Below are 22,513 nucleotides of genomic sequence, written 5' to 3' on the forward strand. Positions count from 1 at the left end.
GAAATAAAAGAATAAATTACATTATGAGATGAAAATAATTTAGAAAAATAAGTGACAAAAAAGAAAGAACACATCTTAAAAATAAGCGCTACATATAATGAATGATGTATGTAAAATAAAAATAAAAACAAGAAAAATATGTTTCAAATTATGACTATATTTATTTTGAGTACTTAATTTTTTTTAAACAGGGTATTTAATAAATTACAAAATTGTGGTTTAGTTCTTGAAAATATGTTTATTGGCATTTTTCCGGTTTTGATTGTTTTTAATAATTTCTTAAATATTTTTAAACTGTTCTTTTGGTCAATTTATTTTGTATCATAAATGTTGACAAGCTTTTTTATTTATTTATGACATTGTATTTTGTTAGTATAATTAGTAATATATATATATATATATATATATATATATATATATATCATATAAAATAGAGTTTAAATGCACAATGATCTCATCCGATAATTGAAGTTGAGTTAACAATATTCCATCCTAAATCAACAAAAAAGAAGAAATATAAATTTGTGAAAAGAGAATATGAAAAGTTTTAAAACTTACCTTAAAATTTAAAACTATATTTTAAATAATTTCATTACTCTAACAAAATATAAAATGTCATTTTTTGTAAGTTATCGAAACAAAATATTCTATTATAAAATATTTATCCAAGAATAACAACAACAAGAACACAATTCTGAAAATTAAACAATTTAGATTTTCTGATTAATTTATTTTGTGCTATTAATTTTTTTCTTTTTAAGATAAATTAATAGATATCAATTTTAATATACATCAGCATATTATTAATTTTCATTAAAAGATGTTTAAAAAAAATGTGTCAATTAAGTGGATGGTATCCACTTTTGTTTAAGTATGTCAATTGAGTTCAAACTTTTGAAATGATACTTTAATTAGATCTTTTTCAGCAAAAAATTATTAACACTCTTGACTGTATTAATATTTAAAATGACTTACAAAATTAAGTATTGATATTTATATTAAAATTTAGTAGTAAAAGTCATGAATTTAGTGATAAAAATATTTTTTCAAAAGTTAGGATTAGATTGACACATTTTAAAAAACAGATATCAAAAAAACGGATATCAGACACATGTGAAAAAAATAGTTACTATCCAACTAATTGAACCTTAAAAAAAAAATCCAACTAATTGAACCTTAAAAAAAGAAATAGATGAGGACTCGAAACAAAGCATCACCGTACAATATACGTACAATCGTAACAGTATAATTCAACAGAGAAGATTGCAGTTCAATCTGCAAAATCATTTGATCATTTAATCCCTTTTTCATTTTGTTATGCAACATGCTAATGTACAAAAGTGTACTTTTTCAAAAGAAATCATCCTTATTTATAAGAAACAAAATCTGGTGAAACATGAACATTATCGTGATTTGGAATGTGTATTTGGCAGAACCTTTCTTTCTAATTGGTTTCTGATGGCAAGGTTGTTTAAATTAGAGACGAGACAAGGTCCCTTTATCTTATATATAATATGATATAATAAGGGAAAAAGAAGAAAAGGCTTAATCAGTGGTTAGAATGAGAACCCCCAAAGTCTATATCTTACACATCAAGTTTTTTAGGTTGCCTGTTTTATAGACAAACACTCCAAACATTGTTCCTTCAATTCAGCAGAATTACATTCTGATTGGAGTCACTTTCCTCTAATCAAGCTTCATCTTATCATCTTTTGTTTCAAAATAACACATCGATCCGATATAAAATCAATTTAAAATATATAACTGAATTCAAATTTTACCTTACAGATGGATTTTCTTGTGTTGAGTTAAGACCTAAAGTCGAATATTTTTATCAAACATCTTTTACAATTCCAATTTCTCAAAGATTTGTCTTTCTCCTTTGTTTCTATTCTCCAACAGTAATAGACAAAATCTTCTCTGATCTTTCCAACTTACACAGAATCTTTCTACTCCATCAAACTTGAATAAATGTTGATGACACTCCCTTTCTTTTTGTATCCCTCTAAATCTGAAACACTGAAAAAAAAGTGTTCTTTCTGAACTTCTGAATCAAAATCAACCACATATTTTCATTCCTTAAAGCCATTTTGTTTTTCTGTTCGCTCCGATTCTGTTTGTGTGTTGTCATGTGCTCAGAAACAAGTTCACCTCGTCTCTCTTTCTCTCATGATCTCTCTGAAGAACTACAAGTTTCACCAATGAAACAAGATGTTACATTGTTGCATGACTCAAATTCTGATTTTGAGTTCAACACCAGCAGCACCAGCCTCGGGTTTGAATCATCTTCAGCAGATGAACTTTTCTCCAATGGGGTGATCCTTCCAATTCAGATGCAAGACAAAACCACTGCAAGAAAACTAACTCATCATTTGGAACATCCTCAACAACATCCTCACACAACAAAACTCCCTCCTCGTCCATGTTCCTCAGGTGTTGACAAAGTGAAGAAAGAAACCATCAGAGAACTCCTGGATGTGACTCCTGAGCATGAGAAGAAGCCTCATTCAAAGTCTTTCTGGGGATTCAACAGAAGTAAGAGTCTGAATCGTGATACGAAGAAGAACATGACATGTTCTATATCTCTTTTGTCAAGAAGCAACTCAACAGGTTCAGTGCCAAATCCAAAGAGGGTGAGTTCAAACAAGCATGCTTCTGCAGCTAAATCATCATCATCATCATCATCATCATCATCATCATCATCATCATCATCATCGTATTCATATTCTTCCTTAAATATGCATCCTATGCAAAAATCTCCTTCAGGTAAGGGTTATGGAGGATATTATCCCAACGGGCTTAGGATTAACCCTGTGTTGAATGTACCAACTCCTTGTGTTTCAAAGGGAAGTGCAAATCTCTTCAGTTTGGGTTCATTTTTACGCGTTGGGAAGGTTAAGAAGAGTAAGAAGTGATTTGTTCTTGTGTTTTCATCCTAATCATCGTCATCATGTCTTGAAATCATCTTGGTTTATTTTATTATCATAGTCATTGTTTGCTATGATCAGACAAAGAAAGTGAGAGTTAATAAAAGGCTAATTACTGAATCGCATGATAATCAATGAAGTTGATTAAGCTATATGAAGATAATGATTAAACATCAGTATTAAAAACTGAAATAATATATTGTAACAGATCATGTATCAAATTTGGATTCTCTGCAGAATTGTTCATGTCTTCAAAATACACCCCTGAATGATGAAAGTTGATTTTAATATTTTAAAATATATTAACAAATTTTGAATATATCAACATTATTGTATTTTTAACGATTAGTAGTGGATAATATCAAAAAATCTAATAGATAATCTGGACTCAAATCAAATTTAGATTTTTAATTGAATTTTTATGTATTGTCTTTATATTAGAATTAAATTTGGATTTTCTACTGAATTTTTATGTGTTTTTATATATTGTTTTTAGACTCGAATCAAAATTTGAATTATGTGCTGAATTTTTATATGTGTTGTCGAGTTCGATTTGAGTCATAACCATGAAAATCCATCTCCAGTGTTTTGTCTTATTTTGTTTTCTGTGATTCCTCCCAACTCCTAAATATGAAACTTTTTTCCTTGGGGTGTTCATCGAGATAAGTACTGGTTTTCATTTGAGTAATATTTCCTGATCCATTTAACTACCATTTTGTCTTTAATTGCAAATGTATGACAACTGTGGTGACAGTTTCATGGGAAAACAAACAAATCATTGATGAAACATTGTGGAAAGTTTGGTTTCTGAATTGGCTTTTTCCTTCAACTCACCTAATCATCCTAATCCTTTTTGTTTATCTAACAAGACACATTTTTTTCTTCTCAGAGTTGATGTATTTAACATCCAAAAAATGAACCTTTCATGTTTTATGTACTATTGGGCAAAAAGAATTCTTGTCCAAAGTTCTCTGAGTCCACTTGGAGAGGTTTCATCAGTTTTCTGGTAGTTGAACTTCTAATGAACTTTGTTTCACATTAGAAAAAGCTTAAAGTAAATTAACTAATGATCAAGTTTCACAAATGCACCCTCATAATTCATGGTGGTTTAGAAATATTGTATATTGATTTACTTTTACAAGTAAAGAAACTTCTATTCATTTACTTTTCTTTTTCCATAATGTGCGGGGTTTGGATTCCCAGAATAATTACTAACATTCATCAATTTGGACCTTTGTAATGAATTTTTTTGGTGGGTGCATTTGAAAAGGAAATTGAAGTCAACGGATTGGGGCATTCATGATTATATTAGGTAATAACAAACAAAGTGAATTATTAGGGTATTAATTATATGTTGAGAATATATGATTTTAATTTGAATTAGTTAATTTGTAGAAACTTTTGTTATGTTACAAATTTTAGGATATTGTTACGATAAAAATGAAGATATGATGTCGTAGAATTTGTAGATTTTTTTTTTCTGTTTTATTATTGTTTCTTAATAATACATTGATTATTATTAACCGATTACAGGAAAAAAACCAATAAAAAATCTAAACTCGATGTTGTATTACTGAAAATGTTATTGTCCTAAAGAGTTTTCACATATTTTTATATAATTACTTGTACTAATAAACTTTCAATTCTTATATTAATTCAATTGGATAGATGTTGACGTTAAGTTCGAAAATCAAGAAGGATTGCTTTTATATATATATATATATATATATATATATATATATATTAGGAAATTCACGTAAGAGTCAAAGTTAGATAGAAAAACATTGATCACGAGATAATTCTAGGATTACTTCGAATTTCAAATTGGTCATCTCTATCATCCTAAACTTTTTAAAATTAATCTTAATTTAAAATTGGTAACTTTAATACCTGCTAAACTTCATGGCTCCAAATACGCATACTCGATCAAACTTTTTTTTAAAGACACTAAATGTTAAATTTAGTGATTTAATAATTGAATTGGAAGTTGTAATTCTTTATAATTAGGAATTAGAATACCCTTCAATATTTTCTTCAATTAAGTTGCATGGTTTGCTTTTAATCAATGCTCTTTCTTTTTTTTTGGTTTTCTTCAGTAATATTAGTATCAGTACAAGTATAATAATACAATTTATGTTTTATTAGTTTTAAAACGATAAACCATATTTAAGATCAATTAAATGCGGATCAAGAATTCAAGTTTGAATATATAATTACTGAATTGTTACAGACAAAGATGTTCAATAATCATTAGTGTTAATTAGATATAAGATCTGTCAGAATTCAGATGCTGCCTTATTCGGATGGTCACAAACTTCATAATTTCTCAACTCTTCAATTTCGCATGTTAAATACCAACTAGAACCATCCAATGCTTGCTGTTATTAACATGAAATCTATGGAATGAAAGAATCAAGAATGTCACAGAAGAACTCTGATTTAGACAGTGAAAAATGGTGTTTAAGTTACAACTATTTTTCAGTGAGTTCATTTATCTGTTCTGGAGTTGCATTTGGCTTCAATGGTCACAAACTTGTGTGCAAGGTTAAGTGAAAAGAATGGGAAATTTAGCAACAGAAGTGGATTAGTTTCGTCATATATTATAACTTATAAATCTTTCAATTGGCATATTTCTTCCAACAAAGTCACGCCATTACATTAATATCTACAGAAAGATTAACCATTCCAAATTCTGCTAAAGTGAATATCAAACTTGCTCTGGATGAACAAAAACTTCAACAGCTCCAACATTTGAGCAAAAATGAACTATTTACTACGAAAAACCAAAAGGACTTTTCACTATTGTAATGAGTAATGATGGATGATATAAACAACTGAGAAGTTAAAAACTGTTTTGTCCAGGATAACATAATTCTAAGAAGAAAATGGTCAATAGATTATGTTCAAATAACTGAAAACAAAGTTGATCCGTACAATCTGCAAGCTACAACATTCAGACAAGTACAACTGATAGCAAAATTCCAAAATTTCATGATTATTGAGTTAAACATTTCATTTACATAGATGATTTGGAATTTACCATTATTTATGTCACAACAGGAAGTCAGTGAGCAAAAATATTTGGGTCATCCATTCAGAATCAGAACCTGGTTTAGCCCTTCATTTTTCAGACCCTGCACAGCACAACCATTAACAGCACATGAGTTCCAGTTGAAGGCCAAATTGAACTATCACCAAAATTTACCTCATTCAGGAACATCAGCAACTTTATATGACTCTGCACTGACCTCAGCCAGCCATAAACCAGGAAAAAGTGTCTGCATTAAATTGAACCAGAAAAAACATCACAACACTGTAACAAAATAGAAAAACTCAACTAAAATACACTCTCATTCAATCAAACATTATAGTAAGTTTGCTGAATATTATATCTTGTGACTTCCTTAAAACTCAGGTTTTCTCCATTATCATTTAATCACAGATTGACATGAATGTGGTAAGTGTTTCTGACAAGACAAACATTTGTCCTGCAGAGGACCCCATTCTGACTTGGACATAGTCACACATAGTTTGTGCATGCTAACTATCTTGCCGCGTGGGCCCGTGATTTGCAGTAACTGTCAACTGTTTTTAACAGTTTTTCCTGCACATTCAGCTTGTATATAACATTCATTCTCACTCTTTTCTTGTAGTTTTTGATCTGTATTCAGCATTGTATATAAGGCATCACATACCCAAGTTCTTCTTTTCAACTTCTTTCACTCACATTCATAATACATAGCTAAATACCTTAAAAGTCAGGTTTTTTATACTATTATCCATTTGAATAGATCACCCAGTTTGGTAAATGTGTTCTCTTTAACATTATTACCTTAAAAGTCATGAACGATTTCTAATTGGTTCAACAGCAGCATGAAACTTCTTAAAATGAAAATGAATTACATGGCAATTGAGCTAAGAAAAACCAGAAAACCATGAGAACCTGAAAACAAGAAATTATTTCATAGATCACACAATCCAACCTCCAAATTGTTGCTAGTTAGTTTACTTGAATCAACTCACATTCAATTGCCTCTGCACAATCCTGGGCCTCTTCTTGGGCCTTCTGGGGGGCCTAGTTCCAACCAAGGCCCAGAAATCCTGCTCCACCTCCTCCTTGGAGAGGGAAACAGAAAACTTAACTCTCTCATTCCCCGTCACCACCATCTTCTTCTTCTCCTTCACCGGCGGCATAGAACACCCCATGTCGAAAAACCTTCGCTCCTCTTCGTTCTGCGGAGCCTTGCACGCAGCTCTTCTCGTCCTCAAATTCCAAGGCATCATGGCATGGTTGTCGACGCCACTAGCTTCTTCTCTGAGTCCTCCCAAGAAAACGGCGTCGCCGTCGTTCATTTTGCGCTTGTTGGGGACTCGAACGACGCCGTTCTGCGGCGCGTCGAATCTCGAGGATCGGCGATCGAGGTCGGCGTTGACGCAGCGAAGTAACCGTTGGGTGCCCCATTTCAAACAGGGCAACGAGAAGTTGTGCAGTGGCTTCGATCTTTCGGGTCCCGTCGCCATCGACGAAACGATGATCACACTAAAGAAAAAACTGAACTTTTTTATTCTTCGTTGAGTTTTTCTTCTTCGTGTGTACCTGTGTGTCTGTGAAGTTTTATGGGTTCTTTTTTGTGTGTGTGGTGTGTTTTAAGCTGATTTTTTTGGGGGGTTGGGGAAGGAATGAATGGTAAGGTTGAATTTGAATTGAATTGAATTTGCAGAGAGAATGAAGGTTTGAATGATTTGAGAATTGAGAATCGAAGATGGAGAAAGAGTTGGTTTGTTTGTTGTGTTATGTATGCATTATTATGATTATGAATAAGGGTGAACGAATGACAGAGACAGACACAACACAGACATAAGAGAGAGAAGAGAGGCTCAGAACAGATTAAGATTATCCCTGCCTAAACTAAATATTTTATTTCCTGTTTCTATTTAATCCAACTTGCCATTTATTTCATCTTCGAATTTTTTTTATGGTCTTGGTTGGGACTGAATGTGTCAAGGATATGGATTAATAAATATAAATGAATGGATTTCATTATAATTTATGGAGAAGGCATAATTAGGGATGGCAACGGGGCGGGGCGGGTACGGGTATCATGATCCCATCCCCATCCCCATAATAAAAATTCATCCTCATCCCCATCCCCATCCCCAAACTCAACGGGTATACAATTTTTGACCCATTCCCATCCCCACCGGGTAACGGGTATTTTCTTATACCCATACCCATACCCATTTTTTTGTTGTTCCATATATCAATTAAATATTTTTTATAAAAAAAATTTAAAAATCACACCAACGGAATCATGATACTATCAAAATATTCAATATTAAAATAACATACTCTTTTTGATTTTCATGATGTCAAATATTAAGAAAAATATTATAATAGTATAAATCTCAAATTAAAGTATCAAATAACAACTAAATAAAATTCAAATAATTATATAAAAGCTAAAAAATTACACATTACTAAAATTTTATAATAACCAAAATATTTATTAACTTTACAAATGATCAGTGGTTTCATTTGCATTCGATCCACCTACACATAGAAAAAAAATGAAAAATTAGATATGATATAATAATTGAAATTGAAAATTTTAATTACTAGAATATAATGTACCTTCTTCATCAGATTCATTTTCACTCATGAGAACATCTTTTCCTTTTAATTTTTTAACACCTACAAACACCAAATGTAGAATATTAGATGAGAATTCACAAAAAATACTAACAAAAAATATTAATAAATTTGAGTAACTTACCTAGATGGTTTGAGTTCCATATCCAACTTCTTGTACACATCAAAGCCTCTATAGTAAATAATTAAACATTATCATGAAACAAAAAATAAATAATAAATAAAATTATCATAAAGGAGTAAAGATAATTAAATGTGTGACCCAAATTTGAGAATATCCATTTGAACATAACATAACGGAAAAAAATGTATAATTAAGATTATGATAAAAGGAAAAGTACCTTGAAGATCTGCTTAAACCTTAAAGAACAAGCCAAACAATTAAAAGAGAGTAAAAAAATGTATAACCAAAGTAACAAAAAGAAGAGCTACAAAATAAGAGTCAAACATTTTCATGAAAATAAATAAATAAATAAAGATAATCAAATGTGTAACCTAAAAATTATTTCATAGAATGAAATTGAGGAACACCTATTTGAACATAACCATGTACAGAGAGTAAAAATTATGTAATAAGAAGAAGAAAAATTACATTCAAAATTAAATCTTGAAAAACAAACCAGACAATTGAGAGAGTAAACAAACAAAGAGAATGAGAAATATGTTATATATATATATATATATATATATTATATTATATTATATTATATTATATATTATATTACTATGTATATATATATATTATATGTGTGGATATCTTATGTTTATATATATATATATATATATATATATATAATTATTTATATATATTATATTATATTATATATTATATTATTATTATTATGTATATATATTATATGTGTGGATATCTTATGTTTATATATATATATATATATATATATATATATATATATATTTATAGATATATATTTATTTTAAGTATATATTATATTATATTATATAATAATATAAATATAATAATATATATTATATTATTATGTATATATATTATATGTATATGCGTAGATATTTTATGCTTTTATATATATATATATATATATATATATATATATATATATATATATATATATATATTTCTTTTAAATTTTTAAAAATTTGTCATATTATAAATTTGTTTATAAAATATCTCACTAGTTAAATGATTAATTTGTTTTATACGTATATATTATATATATTATATTATATTATTATGTATATATATTATATGTATATTATATTATATTATATTATATTATATTATATTACATGTATATGTGTAAATATATATATATATATATATATATATATATATATATATATAAAAGTATATTTTATTTATATGTATATATACTATATTATATTATATTATATTATATTATATTATATTTTATGTGTAAATATATTATTTATTTATATATATTTTTTAGATTATTTAATAAATTATAAATAGTTTAGTAATTTAAGCGGGGACGGGTATTTGGGCGGGTATATATATATCCCCATCCCCATCCCCAGTTGAAAATTTCGGGTATTACCCATACCCATACCCATATCCAGTCAAAGCGGGGATTCCCCGTCAAAACGGGGACGGGTTCGGGTGATACCCACGGGCACGGGTTTATTTGTCATCTCTAGGCATAATAATGATATTGAACTTGTGTTTTTTATAAATATTTTGTTTGTTCAATCAACACAAACTATTACTATAAAGGTTTTGTATATTCAGGTGATGAGAAATTGCTTTTTTTAGTCTTTTATGATGATTGAATTTTATTATGTAGATTAGAATTTGTGATGAATGATGGAATAAAAAAAATTAAATGGAAATGCATATATTATTCATTTTGATTACTCTTAATATGCAATTCGTATCTCAAGAATATTAGCTATCATTTTGATTTCTTTACAACTTTCTTTGGCTGTGTGAAGAAGGTAAAATTTTAGGCAGCTTTAGTAAAGAGTAATTGAAATGTTAGCAAAAAGTTATTAAACTAACTTATTAAGTAATAAATGTCTAGAAAAATAATCTATTGAAGTGAATGATAAAAATAAAATAATGTGATGAATACGCTTTAATAATATATGTTTTATATTAGTGTTATTTTTATTTTACATATTTAATTTTTGAGATACTGCGTTTTTCATTTAAACAGTAATGACTTTGATTATGTTTTTTAGTTTCAATTATTATATATATTTTTATAACATGCACTCTACAATTAATGATATATAGATAAAAATATGTCTATTTCAGCTTAAAACAAAATAGAAATAAAGATAACGTGATAATACATTTCTATGTAGTGCAAAAAAAAACGTAAAGTGATAACTATTTCAGAAGAAAAAATAAATAAAATATGAAAAGTGATCAATTAAAAGAATGCATGTTTTGAATTAACAGAATTAGACTTTTATTTTCCATGGTCATTTTAGACAGAGAAAACGCAGAAGATAAATTGAAAAGAAAAAAAAAACAAAAAAGTTCTTTCCATTTTTAAGCATGATGCAGAGTTGATGCTAAGGTTTCGTCAGCTTTATATCTCCTTTGGTCAATGAAAAGTTAAGATATACATTTCATGGCCCGAAGCAATCAGCCAGGAAATGTAACTTTATTTCTGATGAACAGTTACCATTATTCAAATCTTAATCAAGCTATAAAAAAAGACGGATGAGTTTGACCAAACTCGAGATAAAGCAGTTACAAAAGCAAACCAAACGAAACCTTTCATCTGATAACTATTTTTTATCTGAAGGCAACAGTTTACGTACGTTCTCTGTTTAGTATGATCAGAATACATGTGTTCCGTTTAGTATATTTTATTCACACTAAAGAAGTTTAGTATATTTTATCATTAGGTGCTTTTGAAAAGGATATGTAAACTGCTATTCAAAAAAATGCCCGTTACAAGTGTTTGAAAGTATTAATATAACACCTAACACGTGATGGCTATACTGAGATTTCAATTCGCTCTTTGGTTCGTCTATCACTATCTAAATTGACAGAGTCACCACAGTTGTGCTAAAAATTATATGCTGTTGTTTATTAAGCTCCACAAAATCATTTGGTATATATATATCCTCACATTAAAAAAAAATCTAACAGAATCTGACATGACTCAATTAGTCTCCCTTCACCCAGGATTGTGTAAGAAAAGCTAGTGTGCACTTAAATGAACTTTACCTAGAACTAGAAGAAGCAGAGAAGTGGAAAAGGTAAATAATCCAGAGCAAAAAGTATGGATTTGAGCTTATCTATACATGACAACTATGGAATTCATTTGGTGTTTCTATCTCCGGCTTACGAGAAGATGAGTGAACTCATGAGAGGCATCCGTGCAAGTGACTTGCATTGGTAGAAAAGTAACCATTTTTCTGGTTGGGGGAAAATTGGATAGGCTATACAAATATTTACACATTCTGTACTTCCACTGCAAAAGATAATAAAGCTAATGGCAGCTAGAATTTGTTGCCTCACTCTTGATTACCCGGGTATTGTATGAGCCACAAGAACCACATTTGTGATATAGCCAGTGGAAGCGTGAAGTGCCCTTTTGGTCACAGTCATGGCAGAGTATATCCTGCGTCGGAATTATGAAAATGAGTACAAAAATAAGTTGGCAAATAACCATACAAAAGCTTTTGAAAGGAAATTATGGGGCAGTAATATAGCATGGACCAAATAAATACGTAAGAGACAGAAGTCCTACCTGATAGCGGTCCCTGTACTCTTCAGGAAGCTCCTCAGCAGCCAATAAAGCATCAAGCATACCGAAGTAAACCTGGGTAGGTAAGAAACAGTTTAAGTATTGCATGCCATGAAATTTTAAGCAATTCACTTTACACTTGAAAGTTCAATAATACACAAGGCTTTTTACTTAATATTCATATCTTAATACCCAACCGAGAGTAGAAGTGAACCCACAAGAAATGGTTCCCAAAGCGCTCGCTCACTCACACCTTAAACACTGAGATCAGACAAAAAATAACTTTCTAGTTATCTCTTTAGTTAATCATACCGCAAAGACTATAAGGTACTGAGATTTAACATGTGCACTATAATTCTAATATCTTTTTAAAAAATCTTTTAATCAAAAGACAAAGGGATATTATTTATGTTTACACTCTTCAGTCATCTTAAATTCCTAATTGTGTGCCAACACATTCATAAAATGAAATTGTTCAGGATCAATGTATAGAACTATATGTCTAAAAAACAAGTTTGCAGTATTCGACTTCATAGTAAATATATAAAAAGAATATTCTTACCGCCATATCTCCCAATGATTTGCTGCAGATTGGACACGTGTAGTGGCTGCAAGTGTATGCCTAACATTTTACAACAAAGTATAAGATTGAATCCAAAGCCGTCTTTCAGATTACTTCATTCGATGAAGAGACAAGACAAATGATTCAAATGTAGATTTTCTCAGTTTTCTTTTTTCCTTTCAAGTCTGCCATTACTTAATCCTCAAATGAACACAACATACCTGAAAGCAAGATGAATGCATGTAATGCCCACACGGTAAAGCTCTCACTGTTGCGCTTGATGTGAACAAGTCATCACAGCAAATTGGACAGTTCATTTCTAAACCTTTCTCCAGGCACTTATGAGAGGCAGATTTTATCCCCAGGCAACAATTGCACTTCATACAATGAAAATAATCAATTCCAAGCCCTTGTCCAACACGGCATATATTGCAAAAAGGGCAGTGATAAACATTCCTGAAAAAGGATGATGCAAGGTTTATAACCAAAAAGGTACAACAAAAGTTAAAATTAACAAACTACCAAAGTTGACAGATTATCAATTCATTGGATCGTATATGACATGTTTCCAAATGTGTCTTGCTAAGATAATCATATAACATTAAACATACCAATAAAATAGAGAATTATCAACAGAAAAGAAAACGAATGTAACAACTTCTCTATCTCCCACTGTATATTGTAAAGAATACATATTTTTCGTTCGATATCATATCTCTATCTTTATCTTCAGTTTCTTTGTTATTATTGTTTACGTGTATTTTGGGCTTAGCCCATATTTCCTTTATGATAAATAAAGTATCATATGTGTATTTTCTACACAAGGGAGATTAATCCCAAAAGTATTTTCACTATATTTAATAAGTACATTCTCCATATCTTTCCAAAAGAGATGATTTTGCTACCCCTAAGAGTACGGATCCTTGCATTTAGTTCAACCATTTAATAAGTCCTCAATGTTTTGTATATCTTCTTTGTAACGTGCATGACTTTTTGAGATGTAGCTATTATAGAATGGAGGATTGGAACTACAGATTGCCCGTAAGTACAAGGTTGTTATTCTGTGTCCTAATTAACTGTGATACTAAAGGTATTTGACTCATGTCATAGATCCCAAACACATTCACTGCAATAACTGCGACAAATAAGGGCATATCATTGGGATACTTTCCATTCAGGTCTCCCTTGGCATATTTCTTTACAGAGGATTTATGACTGGTGTAAATCAATCAAAAACAGAAGGTACCCATGGGGCTTATGACAGTTATGGATGCAAGTTAAGACACTGAAGCTCTGGAGCATAACTTTTTTAGATAGGCAAATGTTGTTACATGATAGTTATTGTTAGTGAGAAACATAAATAAGAAAAAAGTACGTTGTGAAATAATATAAGTTCAATCAAGAGAAGGATTAACGATTAACTAAGATTGTGTCAACTTCAGAAAGTAAGTTCCAACTACTAGCCTATTAATACGCAAGTATATAAAGACAGTAAGAAGGAAATAGCAGGCAAGGAGCTCATAGTTCACATGACAGCTAGAATGATAATTACAGAGGTGTGCTTTGGATATCATGGATTCTGTCTTGGCCCCGACCCCCTTTGTTAGGCCTATAACTAGGGCCTCTTTCTGTAACCAAACAACAAAAGAAGGAAACAACAGTTTTCTACTAAATCTATCGATTTATAAAGAACCAAAAAGTACCTTTCATCATCAAAGAATTTGCAAATGTTGCAATAGTACTTTGCCATTGTAAGTCCATTACATTGAGGAGACATGCATACAGACCCAACAGGCTGTATAGTCAGGCACTGCATACACATCATTTCCATTGTTGCTTTTCTGCAATTATCAAACAGATATTAAGAAATACATCCCATTACTAAATGTCTAGAAGTCCTGTGAAAAATGTACCTATCCATTGAGTGATCGCTTGCATTATCATGACAAAATCTGCAAGTAAATAACTTGCCGCAACAAGCAGCTCGAAGCTTGCAATTTCGCTTATAGTGCTCACAACCAAATATATGTTTCTCTGGGTCCCGAAAAGAAGGTGAGCATCCTTCTATTTGTTTACTGGATGATTCCCCAGATGGAGCCTTGGGTAACTTCTGTTGGGCAGCTATCCAGCGACTACAGTAAATAAATAGCTAATCAGCAAAAAACTTGAAGACAATATGTAAATTGCTATGAAATGAACATGCAATTTATTATGGTGTAACTATATAAAACAAGGGACTTAGCATAATTGGAACAAACCTAGTCATTAGATTCTGCACAAGATACGCCTTTCTCCTTGGATCAAGAGTAGAATCACGATAGACCTTCCGGATCTCTGACTCAAGTTCATTCTGATTCATCCTGAAAATGTCTTTCCAACCTGGCTTGAACATCTGGTCATTCAGGTTCAAGCTTTCTTGATAATCACCACCTAGTACAAAAGCATAACAAGTTATACTTTAGATATTCATTCTGCAATTTCCATGATAGATAAACGAAACTCAGAATAAAAACCTCTTTGAGAAGTGCTACGCTCTGAAGCTTCTGCCTGTGTTGTAGATACAGGACTTTCTTTCAAGCATTCATTTAGCCATTCATTGAACATGGTGTTTTTGGTTGCCTGTTTCCATGTGTCCATCATTTTGCTCTGTTCATCCTCTGTAAGTGCAGAAGTTACCCATGGTAACATTGATTGGAGAACTTCAGCACCTGTAGTTCCAATTATCCGGCCAACTATCTTGTCTTGTTCTTCCACAGTGAAATGTTTTCCGAACAGTGGCCAAAGCTCAAGCTCTTCTCTAAAAATATGTTGATCTAGGGTTACTCTAATAGATTTGCACATCCCTTGCAGCTTAGTAGCAAGCTCATTGTACTTTTTCACATTATCCCTATCATTGGCATCAGGAATTCCAAAACTATTTTCACTTAAATCTGCTGACATGTGGGTCCTCTGCAAGACTTCATGAAGGACAGAAAGCTCAGAAAGAACACAGGAAATATCTTCAAATAATTTTTCCTCCTGCTTATGATCCAATGTGTAGGAATGGCTCACATTATGAAGTGTCTCTTTGGATTCAAGTGCAGGAAATACTATATCATCTTCAGCATTACTATGAGCTCTATATAAACCCCACAAAAGCCGAAACCTTCCACTAAATTGCCGAATGATTGTTTCATCACCATCACAAAGCTTTCCAGATTCAATGTCCAAATACTCCAGGTCTTTGCGTATGGCTTTATGGAATTTAAATATGGTATCTATTGGTCTTTCTGTAGAGCCAACATCACATGAGCTGTTGTCAGTTTCCCATACAAAAAGACTAGAATTAATGGACGGAGCAGAAGCAGTGAAAGACAAAGAGCGTAAGGACTTGGTCGTAGTGAGTGAACCCAGCCCCAAATTGTTCCTGCTGACTCCTAATGCTGGTACACAACAAGACCGCGAACTGCAACATCGTTTGTGAATACTTTCACTTTCTGAAACTTCAGAGACATCTTCATTGTGCACCTCCAGTATGTTTTGCTCCACTGATCTTTGCTGGGTCCCATCTGATTCGGCAAATACTGAGCAATCTCTACCTGAATATGCAGAAGCAGGACACGAAGATTGAACAATATTTTCTTCAATATCAGTAATTCTCTGGGCAGGACAGCAGCCTGACACACTAGAAGACAAACACAGACCATCTTTACGAGCCTTGCAAGCCCAACCACAGAACAGTGTGACTAAAGCAGAATCTATTGTTGGAGCTGGAATAAAATTGAAATATTTGTCAAATATAGAAGACAACTAAATTTCTTAAAAATATACTTTCTTTCAGCAAGAAGCAAAATAAAAATAGACAGATAACCTGCCAATTGCATGTTTTTCAAAAACATCTGTGCTTCATCTTCAGTTAACGAACTAGTCAACCATGGCAGGACACGCTCAATCAACTTTAATGGCATCATGCATAAGCTTTGATAGAGAAGTTCACGTTGCCTTTTGAAGCTAAAGTGCTTCCGTGCAAGAGGAAGAACCTACAGAAATGAGGAATTAGGTACATTGAAAAAATACATTAACAAGTAGCTTGAAAAAGTTATTATTTTGGGAAATTCTTGCTATATATGCCCAACTTTGGATTAAGAAGTACAGAACTCCCTTTCCTCTGTCATACTTTTCCATAAAAATAACAATAATAATAATTATTAGGTAATACATTGAACGCTCATAGTTATCAACCTTTGATGAGCTATGGTGTAACTTCTGCACATAGGACAAAAATTCCCTCCCCCCCAAACCAATTTATTAATCATCCTATTGTAATATCAACATTTAACAATGCATTGGCTAACACACAGGAGCTCTTGAGAAAAATTATTTCATGACAAATGAAGAATCACCTGAACTTCTTCATTATGGAAATGCCTCTGTATTGTTTCCAGTATATGATCAGCATGTGAACACAATGTTGAATAAAATTCAGTTTCTGAACTAGATGTTGCTCCTTCACTTTGAATACTTTCAATTAAAGAACGGAAGTCATTAAATTGGCTTTCTTCTTCAGCATGCTCTTTGCGGAAAGAAAATTTTCCATCTACTGCTGGAAAAATAACCTTGTCCTCAGCAATACTGCATCCATATAAAGAATCAATCAGCATTCCTTGCTGTACATTCTAAGTCTACATAAATAATGAAGCATAGAGGATATCATTTAAAAATGTAGCTGACCTTTGGTTTGACAGTCATTCTGTTACTATATACTATAGTATCACAAGCTCCTCTCCTAAGTATTACTACAACCACATTCCATGACACCTTATTTCTTACCCATTCATTATAGTGGTCACAGACTTCTAACACTACATAAATAATGTAGTACAGAGGATAGCATTAAGATAGCACCACACATTAATCTTTTATGATAATTGTTTTACCAATCACAATAAAAATCACTCCAACCACATTCTATGATACCTTATTTCTTACCCATTCATTGTGGTTGTCATGTACTTCTAACACTACATAAGGAATGTAGTACAGAAAATGCTTTTAAGATAGTTAGGACAGATTAATCTTTTATTATAATTGTTTTATCAATCAACATGCTTTCTGATGTTAAAATAAAATGGTCACAAGAAGTTCCTCTGATAGAAAAATACTACACTGCATTCCATGAAAGTGTGTTGACAACTGTTATTTTACTCCTTTAAGATGGATGTTTTCCTTTTCTTATTCATTTAGTATTACTGATCTTATAAAAAGCCAGCCAGATATTCTTTAAGTGAAGAGGTTGTTCACACAATTTGAACCTGGAACCTCAAGGTCACAAAGTTGAAGGAAGTGAGATGCAACAAATGAATTCTTGTATTAGCATCCCTAAAGGTTGCACTTTTAACATATTAGTTGGAGAATTGAGGAGCAATAATTGATTTGTCTCTTATTTATTCTTCTTTTCCTCCATGAGAAGTGAAAACAAAAGTTCAAAGCATAGGAATCCAAGATAGTATAAAACTGAACAGGGTACTTGTAAACACTAAATTCAGTTGAAAAACAAAAGATATAGGCCCTAAATCGAAATCATATAAGAAAATTTTAATTGAAGTGAAGATGCTTCCGAGAGACAAAAGTGTAAAAAATATTAAAATGATACCTGTGAAATATGCAAACTTCTGCGATGAATTGCAACCTTTCATTGAAAGCTGACAAGTTAGTAAAATCTCCAGAGAGTTGTATCTTTCTGGTCTGTACTGCTATCTCATTTAACTCTTTTTTTATCGCATTATGCCAGAACAATATTTCATCTATAGGATGTGTTGTGATGGTATCAGAAACATCTGTGATACATGTAGAATATTTCCTTTTCCCAGTTGTTGTGGACTCACATGCACATTTTATTTTTCCATTCTGATGGCTAAGAGGATTACGACTACATCGCACCTGAGAATGATCTACACGATTTTCAACTGTGTTACCACGACTTCTCCCTTCCATCCAGGTGAAAATAACCTTCAATAAGCAAGAATATAGTCAGATACATTACCATGAAAATCAAATATACAAAATCTTGTTTAATGCATAAAGTAGCATTGAAAGAAAGAACAAAGATGTAAAACAGCACACAAAACTACACCTTTTGAAGAAGTTTTTCCTCTGGAACTATCTTGCTTAAGCACTTCCGCAAATCCTGAGATCCATCGGGTGATATAGATGTTGAGAGCCACGGAAGAAATTCAGTCATCATATTCACAGGAATACTACAGAGAAACTGCCAAACTAAAGATGCCTGTTCCTCAAGGGAGAACTTCTCAAGAAGCAGTGGAAATACCTGATATCATCCAATGAACAAAAATATCATACACATCACTAATGAAACAAGATGTTTAGTCATTTAACATGAAGGGTGTGATTGTAAACCATTTATGATATTGGTTTGTAAACTTCCGTAAGATCAACAGTCAGACATGAACATAATTAAGCATGCTAGTTGGAATCTTCTAGTTGACAACCTAATAAAACATGCACAATTTTTAAAACTTTACCATAGACATTCACCAATCTGCATGCATGTTTTTCTCCCAAATGGTATTTCCATGTAACAAAAAAAAACAAAATAATGAAAAATAGTCTGAATTCTGTCAAATGACAGGCCCTTTCTTTCTAGACAGAAGATATGAAGTTATTAAAGTACTGAACTATGTAATGTAATCACAGAAATGAACGTTACAGAAGCAAAATCTGTTATTGCTAACATTAGAGACAGCATCTGATCAGTCTATTGTTGCCAATTAATTTTATACCAACGATTACCATTTTTAAATTATTATTAACTAGTTGAAGACCTCATGTTAGGGTTAAGAGTAATAGCCAGAGCATCTAACCCATCAAGTAAGCAAAAGCATGCATAAAATAGGGAAAATATAATGTTTATAGCTATAGCAAGGAGGATTCGGCACCTACCTTGAAATAACCAAATAGTAAATAATAGGCCTTTTAGTTTGTATGGAGGAAAATACAAAGTCCACCTTTGTGTTATCTTAAACATTGCATTTATCTCTTAATAAGAGTTCAAGTGGAAATCATTGAAAGAATTATACATCAAACTTATACCTGCTCCTCTTCCTTAGCCATGTGTTGACTAACTGATGTCTGCAGAGCTCCTGTGCAGGATGCTAATTCCTTTGGAAAACTTTCAACATTATGGACGGAAGAGTTTAACAGCTCAAATAGATGTTCAAAAATTTCACTTTCACCCTGGTGTTCGAGTGAATATGTCTGTGCTACATTCTTTACCCGTATATCTAGAGCTGGGAAAATCACCTACATTCGAGAACAGATTTTCCTCAGAATGTTTGAACACAGCAGAGCAGCAGAGATAAATCAATATTAATAGAAAAACGGTATTGGTTTGAGCAAAGGATCCTCGTGAGAAACATATAGCATACAGCCTTAAAATCACAAAAAGGCAGCCTTGGACTCTATCGAGAAGTCTATAGGATGGTTCTCAAAAAGATAAATCAAACACAGTTCACAGCATCTACGTCCAAATTTAATATATATATATATATAGTAAATCCGTGCGACAGATGTGGCCAAACCTTTTAGTCACCTAGCCCAGTCATTTAACTTGCAACACACTAGAATGGAATTAATGTATGTGACGCTAGCTGATGGCCACTGGGTAACGACAATTATTAACCGTTACATAAAAGCTCAATTCAGTCACGAATCGGAATACATTCTCTTAAATAATAACAGCTATTTAGTGACAGCGCATAGTTCAACCCCCACAGCCGTTAACTGCATAATCATTATACATAGCTCAGCAACCGTAGCGACATGGATGATTTAACACTATTTGTAATGGTAATTAATTAACGTTCTTCGTAGAGGAGGATAAAGAAAAAAGCAAGGGCATTAGGAATCACATTCGGATTTCATAATCTACATACAATACACGTCTAGTTCATGTTATTAAAATCAAAATGCGGGAAAAAAAAAGTAACGAGAATAACAAAAAGATTATATATATAATTATACACTAGAACAACACATGATGGTTCAATTTTAAAATACCTTTGCACTGAAACTTAAATAAAGCAATCAAACATCAACCATCATTTTCATCACCATTCATTCCTCACGGTAACAAACTCGATTATTCAACCGAACAAGAACCGAAGAACAATCAAATTAAGAACAACAAATAAGGAATAATAACGGTTCCGAAACTTGCACCTCATCTTCAGCATTGGAGTGGTGTCTGTACATCGATCTGAGGAAACGATAGCGTTGGAAGAGGGGCTGGATGTCTGAGCAATTTCCGGTGGCGAACGCCATCGCTAACCGGTGCAGCGCGTCGAGCTCGTTCCGAATCGCCTTGTGGAAGAACGAGAATATCAGAATTGGCGATTCCGACAGCGACAGGCCGAAACCGCCGCCGCCATTGGCGGAGGAATCCACCTTACTCACCGGATTCGGTAGCACCGCCACTCCGCCGCCGCCGCCGTCCATATGCTGCAGCCCCGTCAGCGGCGTCGCCATGCGCTTCTAATTTTTTCTCCTCCGTCGGGAAATTTTCTCGCGGCTCAATTTTCCAGGAAAGTTCCCTCTCCCTAGGTTTGCGAGGCGCGTCGGTTTGGCGATATTGGTTAGTTAGAAATGGAGTGCGCGCGTGAGGGAGAGAGAGAGAGAAACGAGGGTGGGTTATTTTGATTGCAGGAGTTAACAGTAACGTTTTTTTCTCGTTGCGTCGTTGCTGTTTCCTTCCATTCTAACTTCTCAGCGAGGAAGAAGGGGTTGTTTGGTTAGTGCGATAAGATTAAGAAACCTGCGAGCGAGGTGGTGTATTCTGACTGACTGAGGTATATCATGATGTTTATATACCTGTGTCATTGCCACGTGTCCATAATTCGCCACGTAGGATGCTGATGTCAAACGAGGGTTACGAGTCACGACGAGAGTATTTTGGAATTCTTCCCCGTTGCATTTTCTTCTTACTACGTCCCTGTTTCTATATTTTATTATTTCTTTTAGGTTTGATGTCATCTATGTTTTTCTATCCTTTTTTAAAAAAAAATTAAATACTCCCAGTAATTTTTTCTTAAAAAAACTTCATCTTTCTCCATTTTAAAATAAAATATTTTTATTTTACTTCTCTTTTAAAAATACACTTTATATATTATTTAAAACATAGAAGTAGTAGCAATAGAAAACAAAATTGAATGAAATGAAGTGGTGTATACGTGGCTCCACAGCATGCATAATCAGTGGTATAAGTTAAAGAGTTGGAATATTTTTTGTTTTATTATTATATTATGTGTAAAATAAAAATAAAAAATGAAGAAAAAACTATGGAAATAATTAAAATAAAAAGAGTTGGCATAGGATAAGAAAGGCAGAAGGAGGCACGAGGAGAGTGTGTGGAGAGGATTAGTTGGCACTTGACAGCCCCATGCCTGTGCAAGCCTAAGCCTGTCTTGGCTTTGCACAACACATTCCACCACCATCCAACCCTTCTTCGTTCCTTTCACCGTCTCCATTTATTATTAACCATTTTTTCTTATCCCTTTCTATTAATTTGTCAAACCAATCCTACCTATAAATTCAAATACCACCGTTTACACTTCATACAGAAATTAATAGTATTATCTTAACCTTTAAAACAATAATAAATAAAGGTATTTAAAAA

At 32.3% G+C, this 22,513-nt stretch overlaps 3 protein-coding genes across 3 annotated transcripts; 1 reads left to right on the forward strand and 2 right to left on the reverse strand.

The window, feature by feature from the left end:
• Positions 1 to 1,626: 1,626 nt before the first annotated feature.
• LOC114182487 (putative protein TPRXL) lies at positions 1,627 to 3,047 on the forward strand. Its single transcript, XM_028069362.1, has one exon. It carries the CDS (start codon positions 2,130 to 2,132, stop codon positions 2,913 to 2,915), a length of 786 nt encoding a protein of 261 aa, XP_027925163.1. The 5' UTR covers positions 1,627 to 2,129; the 3' UTR covers positions 2,916 to 3,047.
• Positions 3,048 to 5,802: 2,755 nt separating this feature from the next.
• Positions 5,803 to 7,803, reverse strand: LOC114181257. Its single transcript, XM_028067664.1, has 3 exons — positions 6,951 to 7,803; positions 6,133 to 6,205; positions 5,803 to 6,061 (listed from the first exon to the last, which is right to left on the reverse strand). Exons 1-2 carry the CDS (start codon positions 7,446 to 7,448, stop codon positions 6,134 to 6,136), a joined length of 570 nt encoding a protein of 189 aa, XP_027923465.1. The 5' UTR covers positions 7,449 to 7,803; the 3' UTR covers positions 5,803 to 6,061; position 6,133.
• A 3,788-nt stretch (positions 7,804 to 11,591) lies between these two features.
• Positions 11,592 to 21,663, reverse strand: LOC114181810 (zinc finger protein BRUTUS-like). The gene is made up of 14 exons (XM_028068378.1): positions 21,061 to 21,663; positions 19,933 to 20,142; positions 18,956 to 19,150; positions 18,476 to 18,831; positions 17,226 to 17,454; positions 16,694 to 16,862; positions 15,357 to 16,592; positions 15,102 to 15,273; positions 14,757 to 14,975; positions 14,547 to 14,684; positions 13,065 to 13,299; positions 12,844 to 12,903; positions 12,285 to 12,356; positions 11,592 to 12,155 (listed from the first exon to the last, which is right to left on the reverse strand). The coding sequence occupies exons 1-14, from the start codon at positions 21,364 to 21,366 to the stop codon at positions 12,024 to 12,026; spliced, it is 3,729 nt and encodes a 1,242-aa protein (XP_027924179.1). The 5' UTR covers positions 21,367 to 21,663; the 3' UTR covers positions 11,592 to 12,023.
• Between the last annotated feature and the right edge of the window lie 850 nt (positions 21,664 to 22,513).

Source organism: Vigna unguiculata, chromosome 4 (genome assembly GCF_004118075.2).
Source record: "Vigna unguiculata cultivar IT97K-499-35 chromosome 4, ASM411807v1, whole genome shotgun sequence".
Lineage (NCBI taxonomy): Eukaryota > Viridiplantae > Streptophyta > Magnoliopsida > Fabales > Fabaceae > Vigna > Vigna unguiculata.

What these genes read in the sequence shown, in the direction of transcription:
- LOC114182487 (XM_028069362.1), top strand. Translation starts at nt 2,130, where the DNA reads ATGTGCTCAGAAACAAGTTCACCTCGTCTCTCTTTCTCTCATGATCTC.
- LOC114181810 (XM_028068378.1), bottom strand. Translation starts at nt 21,366, where the DNA reads ATGGCGACGCCGCTGACGGGGCTGCAGCATATGGACGGCGGCGGCGGC. An exon ending in GTGCAGAATCTAATGACTAG is followed by an intron (nt 14,976 to 15,101) that starts GTTTGTTCCAAT and finishes TATTTACTGTAG; the next exon opens with TCGCTGGATAGCTGCCCAAC. An exon ending in AAATTCTTTGATGATGAAAG is followed by an intron (nt 13,300 to 14,546) that starts GTACTTTTTGGT and finishes ATCCTTTTTCAG; the next exon opens with GAATGTTTATCACTGCCCTT.
- LOC114181257 (XM_028067664.1), bottom strand. Translation starts at nt 7,448, where the DNA reads ATGGCGACGGGACCCGAAAGATCGAAGCCACTGCACAACTTCTCGTTG. An exon ending in TTGTGCAGAGGCAATTGAAT is followed by an intron (nt 6,206 to 6,950) that starts GTGAGTTGATTC and finishes AATTTAATGCAG; the next exon opens with ACACTTTTTCCTGGTTTATG.